At 51.8% G+C, this 15,926-nt stretch overlaps 6 protein-coding genes across 6 annotated transcripts; 3 read left to right on the top strand and 3 right to left on the bottom strand.

The window, feature by feature from the left end:
• Nucleotides 1–202: 202 nt before the first annotated feature.
• A1O1_07526 (uncharacterized protein) lies at nt 203–1,120 on the bottom strand (the record flags this gene model as incomplete). The annotated part of the gene is made up of 1 exon (XM_007728393.1): nt 203–1,120. The coding sequence occupies one exon, from the start codon at nt 1,118–1,120 to the stop codon at nt 203–205; it is 918 nt and encodes a 305-aa protein (XP_007726583.1).
• A 1,485-nt stretch (nt 1,121–2,605) lies between these two features.
• On the top strand, nt 2,606–4,012 carry A1O1_07525 (uncharacterized protein; the record flags this gene model as incomplete). Its single annotated transcript, XM_007728392.1, has 1 exon — nt 2,606–4,012. The coding sequence occupies one exon, from the start codon at nt 2,606–2,608 to the stop codon at nt 4,010–4,012; it is 1,407 nt and encodes a 468-aa protein (XP_007726582.1).
• Nucleotides 4,013–4,360: 348 nt separating this feature from the next.
• On the bottom strand, nt 4,361–5,269 carry A1O1_07524 (uncharacterized protein; the record flags this gene model as incomplete). The annotated part of the gene is made up of 1 exon (XM_007728391.1): nt 4,361–5,269. One exon carries the CDS (start codon nt 5,267–5,269, stop codon nt 4,361–4,363), a length of 909 nt encoding a protein of 302 aa, XP_007726581.1.
• A 1,863-nt stretch (nt 5,270–7,132) lies between these two features.
• A1O1_07523 (uncharacterized protein) lies at nt 7,133–8,635 on the top strand (the record flags this gene model as incomplete). The annotated part of the gene is made up of 1 exon (XM_007728390.1): nt 7,133–8,635. The coding sequence occupies one exon, from the start codon at nt 7,133–7,135 to the stop codon at nt 8,633–8,635; it is 1,503 nt and encodes a 500-aa protein (XP_007726580.1).
• A 1,323-nt stretch (nt 8,636–9,958) lies between these two features.
• Nucleotides 9,959–11,287, bottom strand: A1O1_07522 (uncharacterized protein; the record flags this gene model as incomplete). The annotated part of the gene is made up of 1 exon (XM_007728389.1): nt 9,959–11,287. The coding sequence occupies one exon, from the start codon at nt 11,285–11,287 to the stop codon at nt 9,959–9,961; it is 1,329 nt and encodes a 442-aa protein (XP_007726579.1).
• A 1,125-nt stretch (nt 11,288–12,412) lies between these two features.
• On the top strand, nt 12,413–15,554 carry A1O1_07521 (uncharacterized protein; the record flags this gene model as incomplete). The annotated part of the gene is made up of 5 exons (XM_007728388.1): nt 12,413–12,639; nt 12,693–12,985; nt 13,038–14,096; nt 14,153–14,548; nt 14,602–15,554. The coding sequence occupies 5 exons, from the start codon at nt 12,413–12,415 to the stop codon at nt 15,552–15,554; spliced, it is 2,928 nt and encodes a 975-aa protein (XP_007726578.1).
• Nucleotides 15,555–15,926: the final 372 nt, after the last annotated feature.

Below are 15,926 nucleotides of genomic sequence, written 5' to 3'. Positions count from 1 at the left end.
CCGTGGGTCCGCAGTATCTTTGTGGGGGGAAATACATAGTACGTGGTACTACTAGTAGTATGGCGTCCAGCGCATCCGGTGGTGGCACAACATCCAGGATATCACATATCACATATCACCTACTGGTAATCCACAAGATGTGTGATGAGAACAGTATTTGCCTCACTCAGGCTCTGTCTACACGCGATATCCTCTGCTCGCTCTAGCCTACCAGCGAATATCCCAGATCCTTTCCACTGCCCATGTCGACCAGTCTTCTTCGCATGCCCTCAGCTCGCTCGCCCTTTCTGCCTTCCATCGAGAATTGCGCTCTTCCAACCCATTCACCGACCGCATGTTGCAACACCTGTCGCGCCCGTTCATTGCCATGCCCAGCCAGCCCGACCGAGCCGTGCAAAGTCATACGGCCAAGCTCGCTCGTCGCGTCAATGCCCGTGTAAATGCCGCGATGGAGGATATTGCTATCGTAAAACACAGCATCACCGGGCTGGAGCTCGACGACGAGCTGTCCCGGCAAGTCTGGCTCATGGGGAGCCGCAGCTCGTTCTGTCTCCGTCCTGATGCGGCGATGACTACCAGGCACCACGATCAGGGAAGCATCGTCGAAGAGGGCGATGTTATATTGCGCATGTAGCTGTTGACCGGCAGGACTTTTCTCTTGGAGCAGTTTCTCTTCTTCTTCTGGCGTTACCTCTGGGCGGATATCGTCTCGATGCCAGCACAGTTCAAAGCCCTGCTGCTGGGCCGGACTAACCAGCAGATTGAACAGCTCCATCACCAGCTTCTCATCGCCATGAGGATCATCCTTCAGACCCACCAGCTCTTTCACAACTGACAAGATCTCGTCGGAGAAGTAGATCTCGGCAAAGATGTCCTTGACCCCCATGTCCGGATGTAGAAGATGCTGCACGCCCCAGATGTTGTCTCCCGGCTTCCACTCTTGCCATGGCGGATACTGCTTGGGCACTGTCCTCACGTAGGGCCATTTCCCCTGTCGTGCTCTGTCGGTGGTGTATTTACAACTCGCTTTCAAGGCCAGTAGAAGGTGTGGTGGAACGAGATTGGGAATCTTCACGAACCCGTCCTTGCGGAGGGCATCGAGATAAGGCGTCGAGGACATGATGATCAACCGCCAGGGCTGTCTAGGCTAGGTTTCACTTATGATGAAAGAGGTCAAGGAAGGCCATTGGGAGGAACTTAGGCTCTTGTGATGTGCCAGTGTATGAGATGTAACCTCGGCCGTCTAGCGAGGTAGCAGCACATCGAACACCTGGAGCCAGAATCGGTCTCTTCGCGTGCTGCTACCGTATATCAAAGATACCACTCAGCGGTACCTTCCTTGGCTGGGAAGAGCATCACACAGCCCACACGCCGGCTCAACAAGTTCTCCGCATCGTCGCACCGCAGTCAATTGATCGGAGTATGACTTTGTTTAAGGGGAGTAGTAATAAGGGAAGGTGCTACAAGTATATCTTACCTTTTAGGATGGAGTCAAGTACCTGTACCTACCTGCAGTGTTCTGCTTAGTAGCGCCTACCCTAGAAGGAGCGCCAAGTACCCCTTGGCGCCTATAAAGCCCGCTTCTACTACCTTACGAACTATACAATCTCACAAAAGTGCCTTCCCTCACCTCAGTCTCGCAGCCACCCGGCCTCACAGTCCGATGGGAACAAGACGGAGATGGGCCCCGTGAACAGCAGACCATCTCCCGCCGATTGACGCGAAGCTTCCGAAGTTGAATCAGGGCAGCAGCCACAGTCGTACATCCCATCCCACCTCGGGGAATCTCAACGACTCAATATCCCAAGTCGGGAAGCAAAGCACCGGGATGCAGTGTACTCGCAGCCTGGCACCTCGCCGGATGCAATTCTCCAGCTGTGATGATTGTCGCCGGTCGCGTGTTGCCTGCGACGCCTCAAAGCTTGGCCATCAGCCTGGAGAGACCGGATGGAAAGGCTCCTGTTCAAGATGTTCTCTGAAAAATAAAAGGTGTACATTTGAGGTAGGCCCGTCGACAGGCTCTTGGAATTCCCCTGCACAGCGCCTTTCACCTGAATTGCCCTTTCTGATACGGAGAGCACCGAGCAGTGGATCAAGAGGACATCGGCGAGACCACGGGAGGACTCAAGTGATGTTCCGGCCTCCAATATCGGGGAAAGTGTCGGCATCCGCTCATCTCCAGACCAGGCTGCCCTCACGATCCGACCAGACACTTCTTCCAAAAGAGCACGAGTGTACAGCTCATCGGATGCTCAGACTCTTCGGTGAGTGTTAGACCCACGTCAACCTCCGTCGACAATCCTAACCATGCAGTTAGTCGGGTATCATCCGACTCCTTCAACCTCGACTTCGCACCCAGATCAACCGATGTATCTGGCTCAGGCACCGAATCTGTGGAAGCCCTGCTCACACAGTGCGCTGGTTTGGTTTTCAAGCATGGCTTTGGTCTTATCTTCGGTCATTCGATTGGCAGAAATGGATGTCCTTTTGTGTACGTGGGAATTGTGATATCCTCGAGGCATGAATACCTGACAATCACAGAGATGAGCCGACTAGCGATGTTTGTTATCCTCCAACAAAGCTATTTGATGTGCTTGACGCTCTTATGAACAAGCAACAAGACACGGAAACCAACGATACTTCTGACACAATAGCACGGAGACAAGAAAGGGACGACCTCATTGACCAATCCTTGCAACGAGCGATGCATTGCTATGCAGCACGATGGCTTCCCATATTTGGGCAACAAGAAGGTGTGTCCACGAGTCAGTACGAACACGTAAGCAGAGAGTGCTGGCGCGCCATGAGAAGAGACATACTCAAAGTCGTCAACCGCATTTCCTACCGATCTGTCTTGACACTATATCTCTTCGGCCTGACTCCCGTCCCGAGAGGTATATCCGAGGAAGAGGAAGAAGATGGCATCAGCGGATTGATATGCATTCAGACTGCTCTATTGCAGATCCAGCAGCTCCGGCAGCAGTTACGAAGTTGCCAGGCCGATGTATCGGAGGAAATCGTCTGGCCCGACCCAGGGCTCGGCTTTGGTCTACGGGTGAATCTCTCCGAGACGTATCTAAAGCTGGAGAGTAGAGCTCACTGGGCGGCTGTCATGTGGGACACATCAAGTGCCATGACATTGAATATCAGGTCGTCTCTGACTTCCGGGCTGAAAGGGGCATGCATGGAGCCATCATGGCGCGTGACCCGGGCCTTCCTTGTCGGCTCAATTCCTCCTCAAACAGAAGAGTGGCGGAAGGAGAGCTTTGAGTTCACCGATGAGATAGCCTGCGAGATCATTTCCGCTGCGGCCATCTGTCGGATCTACACCTGGAGGACCATTACAAGCCTAAAAGAAGCACTCAGGGAATGTGTCGAGGACGAGGCTGTTGATTTCGCGTGGGATGCGCTGCTGGATGCACTTGAAATCTTCAAGACGACAATATACCCTCTGCTCAATCACTGCGAAAGGCAACTCCACTTCCTAGGCCAAGCCGCCCGGCTATACTGGTATGAAACCATGTTACACTACTATCTGGGCATCTTGATCCTGGTGGAAGCCCTGGAGACCGCCCGCCGCCCCGACTTCCTTTCACAAATCACCAACACCCGGCTAGAAGCCGAACATGAATGCTTCAACGTCCTCAAGTTTGGGCTCGAGAGCATTTACACCGTTGATGAACCTTCAGCAGGCTTGAATAAAGCTTCGGGCAGCTTACTTGCCACCGGTCGCCGTTCCACGCAGTCCATCAGCATCTCATTCGTCGCCATTGACCCGTATCTACACCATCTCATCGCCGCCGTCCGGCTGATGAACAAGGCTATCATTCGTAAATATCGACGAGACGATATCAAGGACGAGACCTACACCTATCTGACTTCTACCTTGCTGAGAGCTTTGCAACATCTCCCTCAATGTTGCAAGACTGTGGGAGTAGCCAAAGACAGCCTACAAGCATCACTCGACAAAGCCGAGGCGGATTTTGTCGCCGATATGTCGCTTTCGGATTAGCGGAGGACAATATGCTCTAATGGCATATATGGTCTTTATCCTTTCCTGATCACAAATATTCCTTTGTCTAAGAACAGAGCGGACTATCCCGGCTTTGCATCAATCGGGGTTTGAGCGTGGTGCTGGCGGAAGAACAGCACCAGGCCGACGAAAAAAATCATAGCAAATCATCATACTAACAGCTACTTGCTTGTACAATCATGTACTGAATCCATACATTTCTCCATCATTGTCATACTTCATGATGCAGTACTACTGGCGGTTCCTGTCAAGAACGAGAAGATATTTCTGAAGGCCGCGCCAGGTTTGTGCCTCATGGCCACCCAACTCCTGTCTTCTATCCAGTGCTCATTGCAAACAGCTTTCCAGCACCGACCTCACACCAGCCTCATCCAACATCTGCACGCCCAACAGCTCGTTGTCTAGGTGACTCGAAAAATCACAGCCGTATTCGGGGTTGAAAGAAGCGGTTACACAAAACCCATCCATGGCGGTCATGATCTCCCCTTTGTCCAATGCCGCCATACTTTCCTGCCTGATCTCCTCGGTATCTTTGACCCGGGTATCCCACTCCGCGCCATCTTTATCCTTGGCGTACTGGATTAACTTGTTTTGTGTGGTCGTCGTCGAATGAACATAAACCAGACGATTTGCGGTTTCCTCTTGGTTGTGTATGACGCCCAATATTGCCTTGGCCACATCAGCCAGATTTGTGGTACTGAAAGGGACATCGCCACCATTATACAGCGTTGCAGTGTGTTTGGCCGGGTTAACGATGAAGCCCACCTGCAGGCCCCAGTCGAGGAACAGTCCGTTCGCGATGCCTGTCCAAGAGAAACCTGGGTTTGCCTCCGTCTTCTCGCGAAGATACTTCTGTGTTGCCACTTTGGGTGTGCAGACAGGCAATTGTGTGCAGAGTGTGTTCATTGAGTCCATGCCGAATTCCGCGGGAATGAAGCGCTTGACGCCCGCCTTGACACAGGCATCGATCAAAGGATTTTGACTGCCTATGGCTAGGGTGGCGAGGCAGGAAATGACAACTTCAACTCCAGCTCCATGCAGTGCTGCCGTCAGGGACTCGGTGGAGTCGAAGTCGACTTCCCGTATTGTGAGGTTTGGATGCGGCGACAACTTGGACGAGTTTCCCCCTCGACGTGAGAGAACGGTCACAGAAACATCTGCGTTCAGGAGAGCTTCGAGCACAGGGACACCGAGGTTGCCCGTGGCACCTGCAAGTGCTACTTTGATTGAGGACATTGTGAAGTCGATGGAAAACACTCAGAGACCGAAGGCAGAAGGAGACGATGGGGGGATGGGGGCTGTCACACCGAGTCTGGGAATCCATGCTGCTTTATAAACGATCAGAGATCGATCATCGGGGGGCGCGATCGCATCGGCCTTCACGTCTCCACAATGATCGAGGAGATTATCATCGACGCTCGTGAATCAGTCAGAGCACGAGCATCTCAGGTCGGGAGTTGAAGCGAAAGCAGGCCAAACCAGTTCACTTTGCAGCATGGTGGATGTCGAAGATGGAATCCACGCTGGAGAGAGCAGAGAGCAGCGCTGACTACGCTGGAGGGCTCCGCGTTATCGGATCGGATCCGTTTTTAGTGTGTGTTAGGTCACCAACTCTCTGTTATCATTGGCAGACTAACCATCGGTTCCGTCGGATCCGATCACTAGCTGCTCTAATGATGTGTATAAGGCTGTGGACATGCGTACAGGGGCATTGTGACCAAGGTAGAAGACGCATTGCTCTTCTCATAGGGCCTGAAGGATGATCAGAGGTCATAGATATCCCAGCAACCACACAGAGTACGCTGTCCTTGAATATGTTGCCAGAAGGTAATCCAGTCCTCACCTTCACGCTGTCACCATGTACTGGAGGTACCAGGTACTAGGTAGGATCCTATACCTGCCATACTAGTATGCGGAAGTTGAGATTTTGAAGTCTTGCTATGTCATTACAAGACTTGGCAGCCTCCAACACCTTCAAGATCGACAACCGCCACTGCATCGATGACCTCTACCAATGCAGTTGCATACTAAAGTACTAGTATAGTACGAATGACATCCTGCAACCATCTTTCACCTCGCTGCTGGTCCTCGGACGGTATCAAGGTCGATACCGGCAGCCTGACTAACTGGATCACGGAAAAAGGTGGGTGGTGCTTTAGACGCTGGCCAAGTGCCATACTGATCAGGCTGGTCATCGCTACCTACAGCTCTATCTTGAGCCTTTTTGAGAACACATTGACCGAGTGAAGATATCGTTCTACCGCAAGTCCGTGCAGCTAAGTACTTACATACCATCCCAAGCAATTAGCGGTGGTAGGCGAAGCACAACCGTTGGCAACTGCTGAGCTGGCGCTATACTCTTCTCGTCATTTAAGCCGCGTTACTTTGATGGTCGAACGCTCCTGCAACTCCGTCAAAATGTCGTGCGAGCACGCAATCCGCCAGACAACCTTGGGAGACATTCGAACCTGTGCACACCTTCCGCCCACCGCAATGGTCCATTTTATGGACGTTTTCACCCTGTTCGATTCATAACCAAGCCTGGTGTCCTGCTCGGGTCTGGTCCAGGCGCAGATGGCGCAGGGGCATAGGGCCTTCACGGGTACTTCCATACACGGGAGACTCATGCATCCATCGCCTTACCTCCCTTCGAAGCCCTTGACGATAGCGAGGCATCTCGAGGCATCTCGCGGCCCGTTGTTTTCATGTGTTTCCAAGCCTTGGAAGGACCCCGCCACAGATCTATTGTGGAAGCTGATGTGGAAAATGTGGAGTTGACGAAGTTGACAACGTCGCAGCGTCGCCAGCGAACTAGATCACATCATCAACAATTAATGTCAGCCAATATCTTGCAGTAGCAGTCTTCTTGGCCGACATTGCCATGGAGGGTCCCGATCCAAAGTTTTCTCGGCCATCTCTCGAAAGGGCAATCGTGCAGAAGTTCGGTGCCACCTCAGGCCGTATAAAGAGTATGAGCTTTTCGGCAGTCTTGCACCCACCCCAACTTCCAAAGGCGAGGCGTTGTCGCAAGCTGAACAAAAAGAGACAAGCTTCTAAATAACCCAGCCAACATGTCCGGGAAAGAGACCTATGTCCTCAATGAGGCGTCAGGTGGACAGGGAGATGGGCGGCGACGTGAGTATACCTCAATCTGTGCTTTCCAACATCGCCCCAAGCCTTCAACCGTTTGAAATGCTAACATTGGATGCGCTCAACCAAGACATCAAATGGTACCGGTCAACATTTTACAACGCTCTCATCCTGGGCCTTGCGAACTTCGCGGCCCCTGGGCTTTGGGGCGCCATGAACTCCCTGGGCGCTGCTGGACAGGCAGAGCCATACCTCGTCAACGCTGCCAATGCCTTGACATTCTGCCTCATGGTCCTCTCCTGTTACTTTTCCAGCGCCCTGGTTCGATTTGTCGGCATCAAATGGGCGCTGGTCATCGGCACCTTGGGTTATGCACCCTACGCAGCTGGCATGTATACAAACAACCGATTCGGCACGGAATGGTTCGTCCTTGTCGGCGCTGCACTCTGTGGGCTCTCAGCAGGCATCTTCTGGATGGCGGAGGCTGCCATAGCGCTCACATATCCCGAACCATACAACCAAGGTAAATTCCTTGGGTTCTGGTTGAGCTTCCGTCTCGCGGGCCAGATCCTTGGAGGTGCAATCAACATCGGTATCAATGCCAACAAAGCCAGTGCGGGTGCAGTATCATACTCGGTGTACCTTGTCTTCATTGCACTGCAAGCCTGTGGACCTTTCATCGCCCTGCTGTTGAACAACCCATCGCAAGTCCAACGGAGTGATGGACGTAAAGTCGACCTCTCCATTGTCGAGCACCCATGGTTCGAAATCAAGGCGACAACGAAGCTCTTCTTCAGCAAACACTTCTTGCTCATTGTCCCATTCATCGGCCAGGCCGTGTATACCGAAGCGGTCATGTTCACGTTCTCCTCCCTGTGGTTCTCGGTTCGGGCACGAGCATTGGGATCGTTTCTCTCCGGCATCGTGGCCATCACTGCAGGCAACATCCTCGGTCTCTGGCTCGACCGCGCGCGCGTCTCGCTCCGCTTGCGAGCCCGCACGTCATATCTTGCCATCAACGGTCTGCAACTCGGACTCTGGATCTGGGCCACGATCCTGGTCACACGCTACCGTCGCACTCATCCCAACTACGACTGGGCGGACGGCACCGACGGCTTCGCGGCTGGATTCACTCTGTTCCTCTTCCTCGTGCTCGGGTTCCAGCTCAATTACTTGTACTTGTACTTTGTCATCGGCCAGCTCTCCACATCCCCCGCTGAGACCGTTCGGCTCGCCGCTTTGCTCAGGGGCACCGAATCGGGCTGGCAGGCTCTCAGTTACGGTCTCAATGCAACCAACCTCTTCGCCGAGATAGGCGGCGTGTACTTGAACTTTGCACTCTGGGCTATTGCGCTGGCTCCGGCCTGGTTGGTGATTAGCAAAGTCGGCACCCCGGAGCAAGAGCAGGATCAAGAGCGCCGAGCATCGAGCGGTGTTTTTAGCCTTCCACCTGAGGTCAACACCTCATCTGATGTCCCACTGGAAATAGATACCGAGTCTAGGAAAGCCTAGGTGGTGGATAGACAGTCAGAGTCGGGAATGACCGTATCGGCGCCCCGGTGTAAGGGAGCATAAGAGCATAGCTGAATAGTGGTATATATATAGACTTAAGTATCGAGTCAGTATCGAGTTAGTATCGAGTTAGTATTAGGTTAGTATTAAGTTACTTAGTATTAATTAAGTACTAGATAGTTATTAAGTAAATACTTCTTAGTAAATAGATAGATATTAGATTAAAACTTGATTAGAACTAGATTAGAACTAGATTAGAACTAGATTAGAACTAGATTAGAACTAGATTAGAACTAGATTAGAACTAGATTAGAACTAGGTACTCGTGGCTAGCAGTACTCTCTAATTAGCTCTTAAGGCTCTATAAAAAATTGAAAAAATTCGAGTCTTTTTCTTACTAGGTAGTACCTAGTACTACTTAGTACTTAGTATAAGTATACAAGCTTAATATAGTTCAGAACAGGTACTAGTACTTAGTTTAGATACTTATAGTTTTAATTTAGGTTTAAACCTAATTCAACTTTCTACTAGTATTTATAGAAGGCTACTAGGTACTTAGTATACTACTAGTAAGTACTTACTTAGTATACTACTTACTTTAGTATACTACTTACTTTAGTATACTACTTACTTTAGTATACTACTAGTAAGTACTTACTTAGTACTAATATTTACTAAGTAGCTAAGTCTAGGAAGTACTTACTTAGTAGAATTACTAGTACTACGGATGACCTGGTACTTACCTTAGTATATACATAAGGCAATACCAGGTAAGAGTCTACTAGAAACCCATAGGCCGGCTTTGCTTGTCCGTCCTGTGGAGGCCTTTGATGCATAAATTGATCTCCTTATGCTGCTTGGTATTTGTTCTCCGAGTCTTTTTCGCGCAAAATCCTGACAATTTTGTTTGCCGGTGCTTAGTCTCATTGCCCGGTCCGCTCGCTCCGTGAAGAGGTAATTCACCAGGCAAACAGGAATGAGCTTGCGGAGCTTGAAGCCAATGCGCCTTATATTTCCTTGGATTGCCCGCCTAGTTGGACCAGAATCCAAATGGCGCCCCAGGATGATTGATCATCATGATCCCTCCGTAGTGTCGACACGCTCCAGACTCTCAGTGTACATACACTGTAGTAAGCATACTCGCTGCTCATCGCCTTCGGGCTGTCGAATAGCCAAGTCTGTCGCTTACCGCTCGATACTACTTAGGTAGTAGTATTATCGTATGGAAAATAAGCTTGAGAGACCCGATCCATTGGAGGGTGAGGTAAAGCCGAGGTGGCAAGGCACAATCATAGTGTCATCTTTGCCCTCAGAACAAACCGCTCATGGGTTTGCGTGGACAAAATGTGCGCCGTGACATGGCGAGTGAGCTTGCTTGAAAGTTTTTATTCGACCTAACATCCACCCTGACGTCCATTTCCGTTCGTCTGTGGGTAGCTGGTGATGGCCAAGTCGTACAGAGTACCCCAGCCGGCACTCTGTCCCGGAATGCTCGAACTGCATGCAACTTCCGTCTTTCAGGCAAGCCTTGTAGCAATTGTCGAACGATTCAATACTAGTATAAAAGACGTCCTCGGACAGGTTCGACCAGTCTGCGGCTTTCTCTTGCAGATGCGGCTCAATCATGGTGAAGAGCTCTTCAAACGTCAATGGTTTGTTGGGATTCAATCGTGCTGACTCCCATTGTGATAAACTCGTGAAATCGTCTTCTTGAAGGTGGTGCATGGTGATGATGGCCTCGCACCACTGCTCCTTATCAAAGCGAACGGTAGAGGGCTTCTCGCCGTTGAACATGGGCCAGTAGCCTCGGAGTGGCACGCCACTTTTCTTCAGCACCTGCGCCAGCGTCTCGTCGCCACAGCACTGCTTTTTCATGTCCACACCAAAGAAATGGGTGCCGGGAATGTGCTTGTCCTCGCCGAACGTCCTGCCAAGAGCGATGATCTTGTCCATTGCGGCGCGCGATAGTATAAAACCGGTTCCACCATGGGCGAACACGGTTCCTTTCTCGGGCCAGACTGGAGAGCCAAAGTAGTAGGCAGATTTTGGACTGAAGGAAGCCAGAAAACGGTACAAATTGTCGTAGTTGGCGTAGGTATCCAGCTCTATAAAGATGTACCATTGCGACTTGGGCCGCTTGTATGCCGTCCATTCCACCATGGGCAGGAACTTGTACTTGTCCAGCCTCCAGCCATCGTCCGATTTGTTCGGCACGGTCTCGGGGCCGTCCGCAGCTTGGATGCGGTCGTATACATCGAAGTCCGGGTTGTTGGACCTGTATTCGGCGGGCAGGTGGGCAAGGGCATCGGCTATCTCGAAGCCGTTGTAGTTGTCTTTACGATCGGAGAAGATGAGCAGGTCCTGCTTGCACCTTCCCCGTTGTTTCAGGTAGGCAGGCAGCCTTGTCACCGCTTCTCCCGCGCCAATCTTGAGCACCAGGGTGACATCGTCCAGAACGCCGGCGGTGAATGGGGAGCATTCCTCGCCAAAGTGTACGTTTGGTACTGGTCGGAATCGCGCAGAGGGACGCTCGTGGAATGTGTCATAGCCGCGTTCGCGGCGAAGGAGGCAAGGGATGAAAGACGAGAAGAAGAAGGTGCACAGCGCCACAGCAGCGCACAGTAGAAGGCGCAACGGCGTCAATCGCACCATCACAATGGCATGCAGTGGTGCCGGTGTTTGGCCTGCATTGGCGCTGCTTGGCCTGCAGACATGATGTTCAAACCCTGCAAGTTTTAGATAGGGAAACGCCTAAGGAGCCGGCCCTAACGCACCAATATGGAGCTAGTGAGTTAGAGAAGCTTGGCGTGAGCGAGCATAGGGCGGCATCACCCTCGTCTCCAAAGGGGGTGAGAAGCGAACAGAGGGCCCACATTACCCTTTCTGGGTTCCTTCTCAATATGCAGGCAGCAGGACTGAGTAATGTCCACTATACATACCTACCTACAGGTACACACCTACCTAACACATCTACTCTTTACTTCAGACGACTGCGTGTGGCCAAGCTCCAGTGAAGGTGATTTGACTTGACAGAGTGTACACACCACCTAATCTGTTGAGACACGATTGGCGAGAAGTGAAATATGTACTTTGGAAGCAATTTACATTGCTACTTAGTCAGCATTACTTGGTCGGTGCTACATACTACCCACTACTATTCCCATAATTGTGTTCTCTGTTCACGCTTACGGACATCATTTCCTGGATATCTGTCACCCCAGTCAACTTCGGATCGTCTGTGGCCCACACCCTGGAACGATTTACGTGAACAGGACGCTAAATGGGGCTCGGCTATGGCCCTACGGGGCTGTGTACCAACTGAAGGCTGGCTTCGACGACTAGACTACTACTAGTACAGCCAACGACGATGCAGAAAGACCAGGCTCCAATATCTCCTAAGACGCCATGGGGGATTGATGTCTCACCAAAGGACAAGGCTACCAATTGCTACTTCGTATTTTGACGAGCCGCCTTGAATCGCACGGCTAGAGCTGCCCAGATCGCATTGGGTCCCTCGGACATCCTTATCGACGGTCTCTGGGTACTACTACTAGTACATTTCTTCTTCGCTGTGGGTCTGACAGGTGCGAGGGACTGAAGTTCAAGTTTCCTGCAAAATTGATCATCATTTTTCCCACGCCGCAATAGGGTGATGATATATATGCCTGGTCGTTGAGAACGTCTCAATTCCATAGTGCTAGTCACTCTTCCCTGGTGGCTTCAAGCAGTGCCTGGCCAAAAGCACCCCGCAGGAACCTGCCTCAATGAATCCCCCCCATGGATACCACTGACCCGCGTGTCGGCTCTGCTCGCGACAATTCCACGAGCCCGGGCCTCTCTCGCCAGATCGCTGGTTCCAATTCATCTTCTGGAAGCAGCTTGCTCGCAACCCTTGTCCCTGTCCTTATCTGGGCGGCTCTTTGCATCACAGTCTTCATTGTTCTGCGACGCAAATGCCCACGGGTCTACGCTCCCAGAGCGATACTGGAAAGCCTCGAGCCACAGTATGTCAAATACCCCTCGGTCGATGTCGCGCTTCATGACTGATTGCTGGAAGTGAACGGAGTGCGCCTCTCCCCGGCGGATGGTTCAATTGGATCAAGGACTTCTACCATGTCTCTCCGGCGTTTGTCTTGAACCACTCATCACTCGACGGGTTTCTGCTGCTCCGGTTTCTGCGAGTGTTATGTGTAATGTGCCTGGTTGGCATCGCACTTCTATGGCCGATCCTGATTCCTCTACATGTGACTGGTGGAGCCGGGAACACAGAATTGGACCGTTTGACGCTCGGTAATGTTGTGGATGGCCGAAGACTCTACGCCCATGCCCTACTGGCGTGGGTCTACTTCCGTAAGTCGAGTTTCGAGCGGTTGCACTGCTGTTCTAATCGTCCGTCTCGCAGTATTTGTCCTCTACATGATCTCCAGAGAATGCATTTACTATATCAATCTGCGGCAAGCTTACCTCCTCTCACCCTACTATGCCAACCGATTGTCTTCTCGAACCGTCTTGTACATGAATGTGCCTCGACAGTATCTCCACGAAGACAGACTGCGATGGATACTGGGTGAATCCGTACGCCGGATCTGGACTCCCCAGAAAACCCCTGAACTCGATAGATTGGTCAAAGAGAGAAAGCAGACTGCTCTGCGCTTGGAGCGGGCCGAATTCACCTTGATTCGCACGGCCAACGCTGCCCGGACGAAGGCGCTGCAGAAGTCTACAACTGAGGACGAAAAGGAGCTGTACCACGCCTCGCCTGAAGTTGAGCGTGGACTAGAAGAGACTTCGGGAGTGCGCAGGTCGGCATCACGCGACTCGAAGTCCGTCCAGATCTGTCAAGGCTCGGAATCACCCACCACCACGTCGAGCGGCGCCGAGCCCACTCTTCCAGATGTCAATGGCTCCGTAGCCTCGCAATGGATATCTCACAGCTCGCGTCCTCACCATCGGCCAATAGCCAACTACGGAAGACGCGTTGACACGATCAAATGGACCAGATCGCAGATTCGGAAGCTGAACTCCAGGATCGCACAGCTCCGACGACAGCAACTTTTTGAAACTCGGAACATGATGCCTTCGGTGTTTGTAGAGTTTGAAACGCACACAGATGCACAGAATGCACTCCAAACGTTGACACACCATCGACCCCTCCACATGTCCCAGCGGTACATAGGAGTAAGACCTTTCGAGATTGTGTGGGAGTCACTTTCAATGTCTTGGTGGGAGAGCATCGTCCGAAGGTTCTTCATGATGGGTTTAATCACAGCGATGATCATTTTCTGGGCCATTCCGTCCGCACTGGTTGGGACAATTTCCAATATCGAGTACCTGTCGGAGAAGGTCAGTTTCTTGGGATGGATAGGCGACCTTCCAAGCGTCATCAAGGGGTTACTGAGTGGTATTCTTCCCGCTGCAGCACTATCTTTGCTGATGAGTGTCGTTCCGGGTATCTTGAGATGTGCGTCAGAACACCCCTCCCCTGGCAATGCTGGCTGCTGCTGACATTTTGTCCAGATTGTGCGAAACTTGCTGGAATGCCGACTTTGTCGAGGATCGAGCTTTACACGCAAAACGCCTATTTCGCATTCCAGGTCGTACAGGTCTTTCTGATAACGACGTTGACCTCGGCTGCATCAGCTGCTGTCACCAAGCTGCTGGAGGATCCGACCACAGCCAAGGATCTACTCTCCCAGAACCTCCCAAAGGCGTCTAATTTTTATCTATCATACTTCCTCCTGCAAAGTCTGGCGATCGGTTCTTCAGGACTGGCCCAGTTCTTCGCGTTGTTCAAGTTCCATATACTGCAGCGGTTTTCCAACGATCCAAGGAAAATCTATGTGAGATGGCATCGTTTGCAACGAATGCATTGGGGAGCAGTGTTCCCCGTGTATAGCAACCTCGGCGTGATCAGTCCGTACCATCTCCCCTGGCTATCAGACATTGACTGACCATGCCATGTGCAGCCTTCAGCTATGCACTGATAGCGCCAATCATTCTAGGCTTCGCCGCGGTCGGGGCCGCCTTTTTGCACGTTGTTTACAGATACAACTTGGTTTATGTCTACGACTCGGAAATCGACACCAAAGGCCTCGTCTATCCTCGCGCACTGCTGCAATTGTTGGTGGGCTTGTACTTCTCAGAGATTTGCATGATTGGATTGTTCTCTTTGCGTGGCGCTTTCGTCCCTGTCGTTTTAGTCGCCGCTCTGCTGGTCGTCACGACTTTGGTACATGTGTCGCTCCTGGATGCCCTGGGACCCCTGCTGGCGAGTCTTCCCAAGACTCTGACAGTTGAGGAGGATGAGCACTTGCTCTCCAAGCACCCCCCGCGACACGCGATGGCGAACGAAGAAATGGAGCAGCTCCGACCCCAGGCAGACATCGCAACCGGCGCAGACGCATACAGCAATGAGACGAGTCGAGCTCTAGAAGGCGCAGACGGTGCCATGCATGCATTGGGAGACGGACTCAAGTCCTGGCTCAAGAAGAAGGTCGAGAAAAAGGTCCAGAAGGACTTTCCTGAGGTCAACACGGCTCTGAATCTGCTCAGCTCCTTCTTGATGCGCTGGATCTCTCCTGATCCGACACAGAAATCCAACTTCCTTCTCCGCTGGCTGCACCCCGAGATCTATTCTGACTACACGGTCCTCCGCCGCATGGTGCCATCGGATCTTCCCGACCCGACATACCCGGAGGAGATCGAAGCGGACATATATTATCCGCCTTCGTTCCTGTCGAAGCCGCCCTATCTTTGGATTCCACGCGATCCAGGTGGGATCAGTCGACAGGAAGTGGAGCACAGCGGGAAAGTGATCCCAATCACGGACGAGTATGTTACGATTGATGAGAAAGGGACTATGAGCATCAATCTCGAAGCTCATCGCCAAGTATTTGACGTGGATCGACTACGTTATTGAGAAGGGGCCGGAGGGAATCAAGCCGGATTCGGACACATGATATAGACACCCAGGGTCCTGTGAGGCTTGTTATATTAACGATGTATAATAGATAACGTGCATGTCAATTCCAGCACCGTCTGAACTGTAAAAAGCAAAACAAAGGATTTTCCTTATTTGCCCTGACATAAACTGCTCCCCTTCACCGCATCATACAAGAGAATATACCAGGCAAGGCTGGCAAGGCTGGGTTATAGTGCTCGGGGATCAGTGGTCCGCCGTATTGAAGAGATAGTGAACACTATATCTGATAATGGCTAGTCCCTATATTCTCTTGGCACGCCACTACTGGAATCAGGCATCTCAGCCGAGCCCTTTTTGAGATGCATCTCA

Source organism: Capronia coronata (assembly GCF_000585585.1).
Source record: "Capronia coronata CBS 617.96 chromosome Unknown acBCG-supercont1.6, whole genome shotgun sequence".
In the NCBI taxonomy this organism is placed as follows: domain Eukaryota; kingdom Fungi; phylum Ascomycota; class Eurotiomycetes; order Chaetothyriales; family Herpotrichiellaceae; genus Capronia; species Capronia coronata.
Note: the sequence above shows the minus strand (reverse complement) of the source record. Positions and strands in the feature narration are given on the sequence as shown.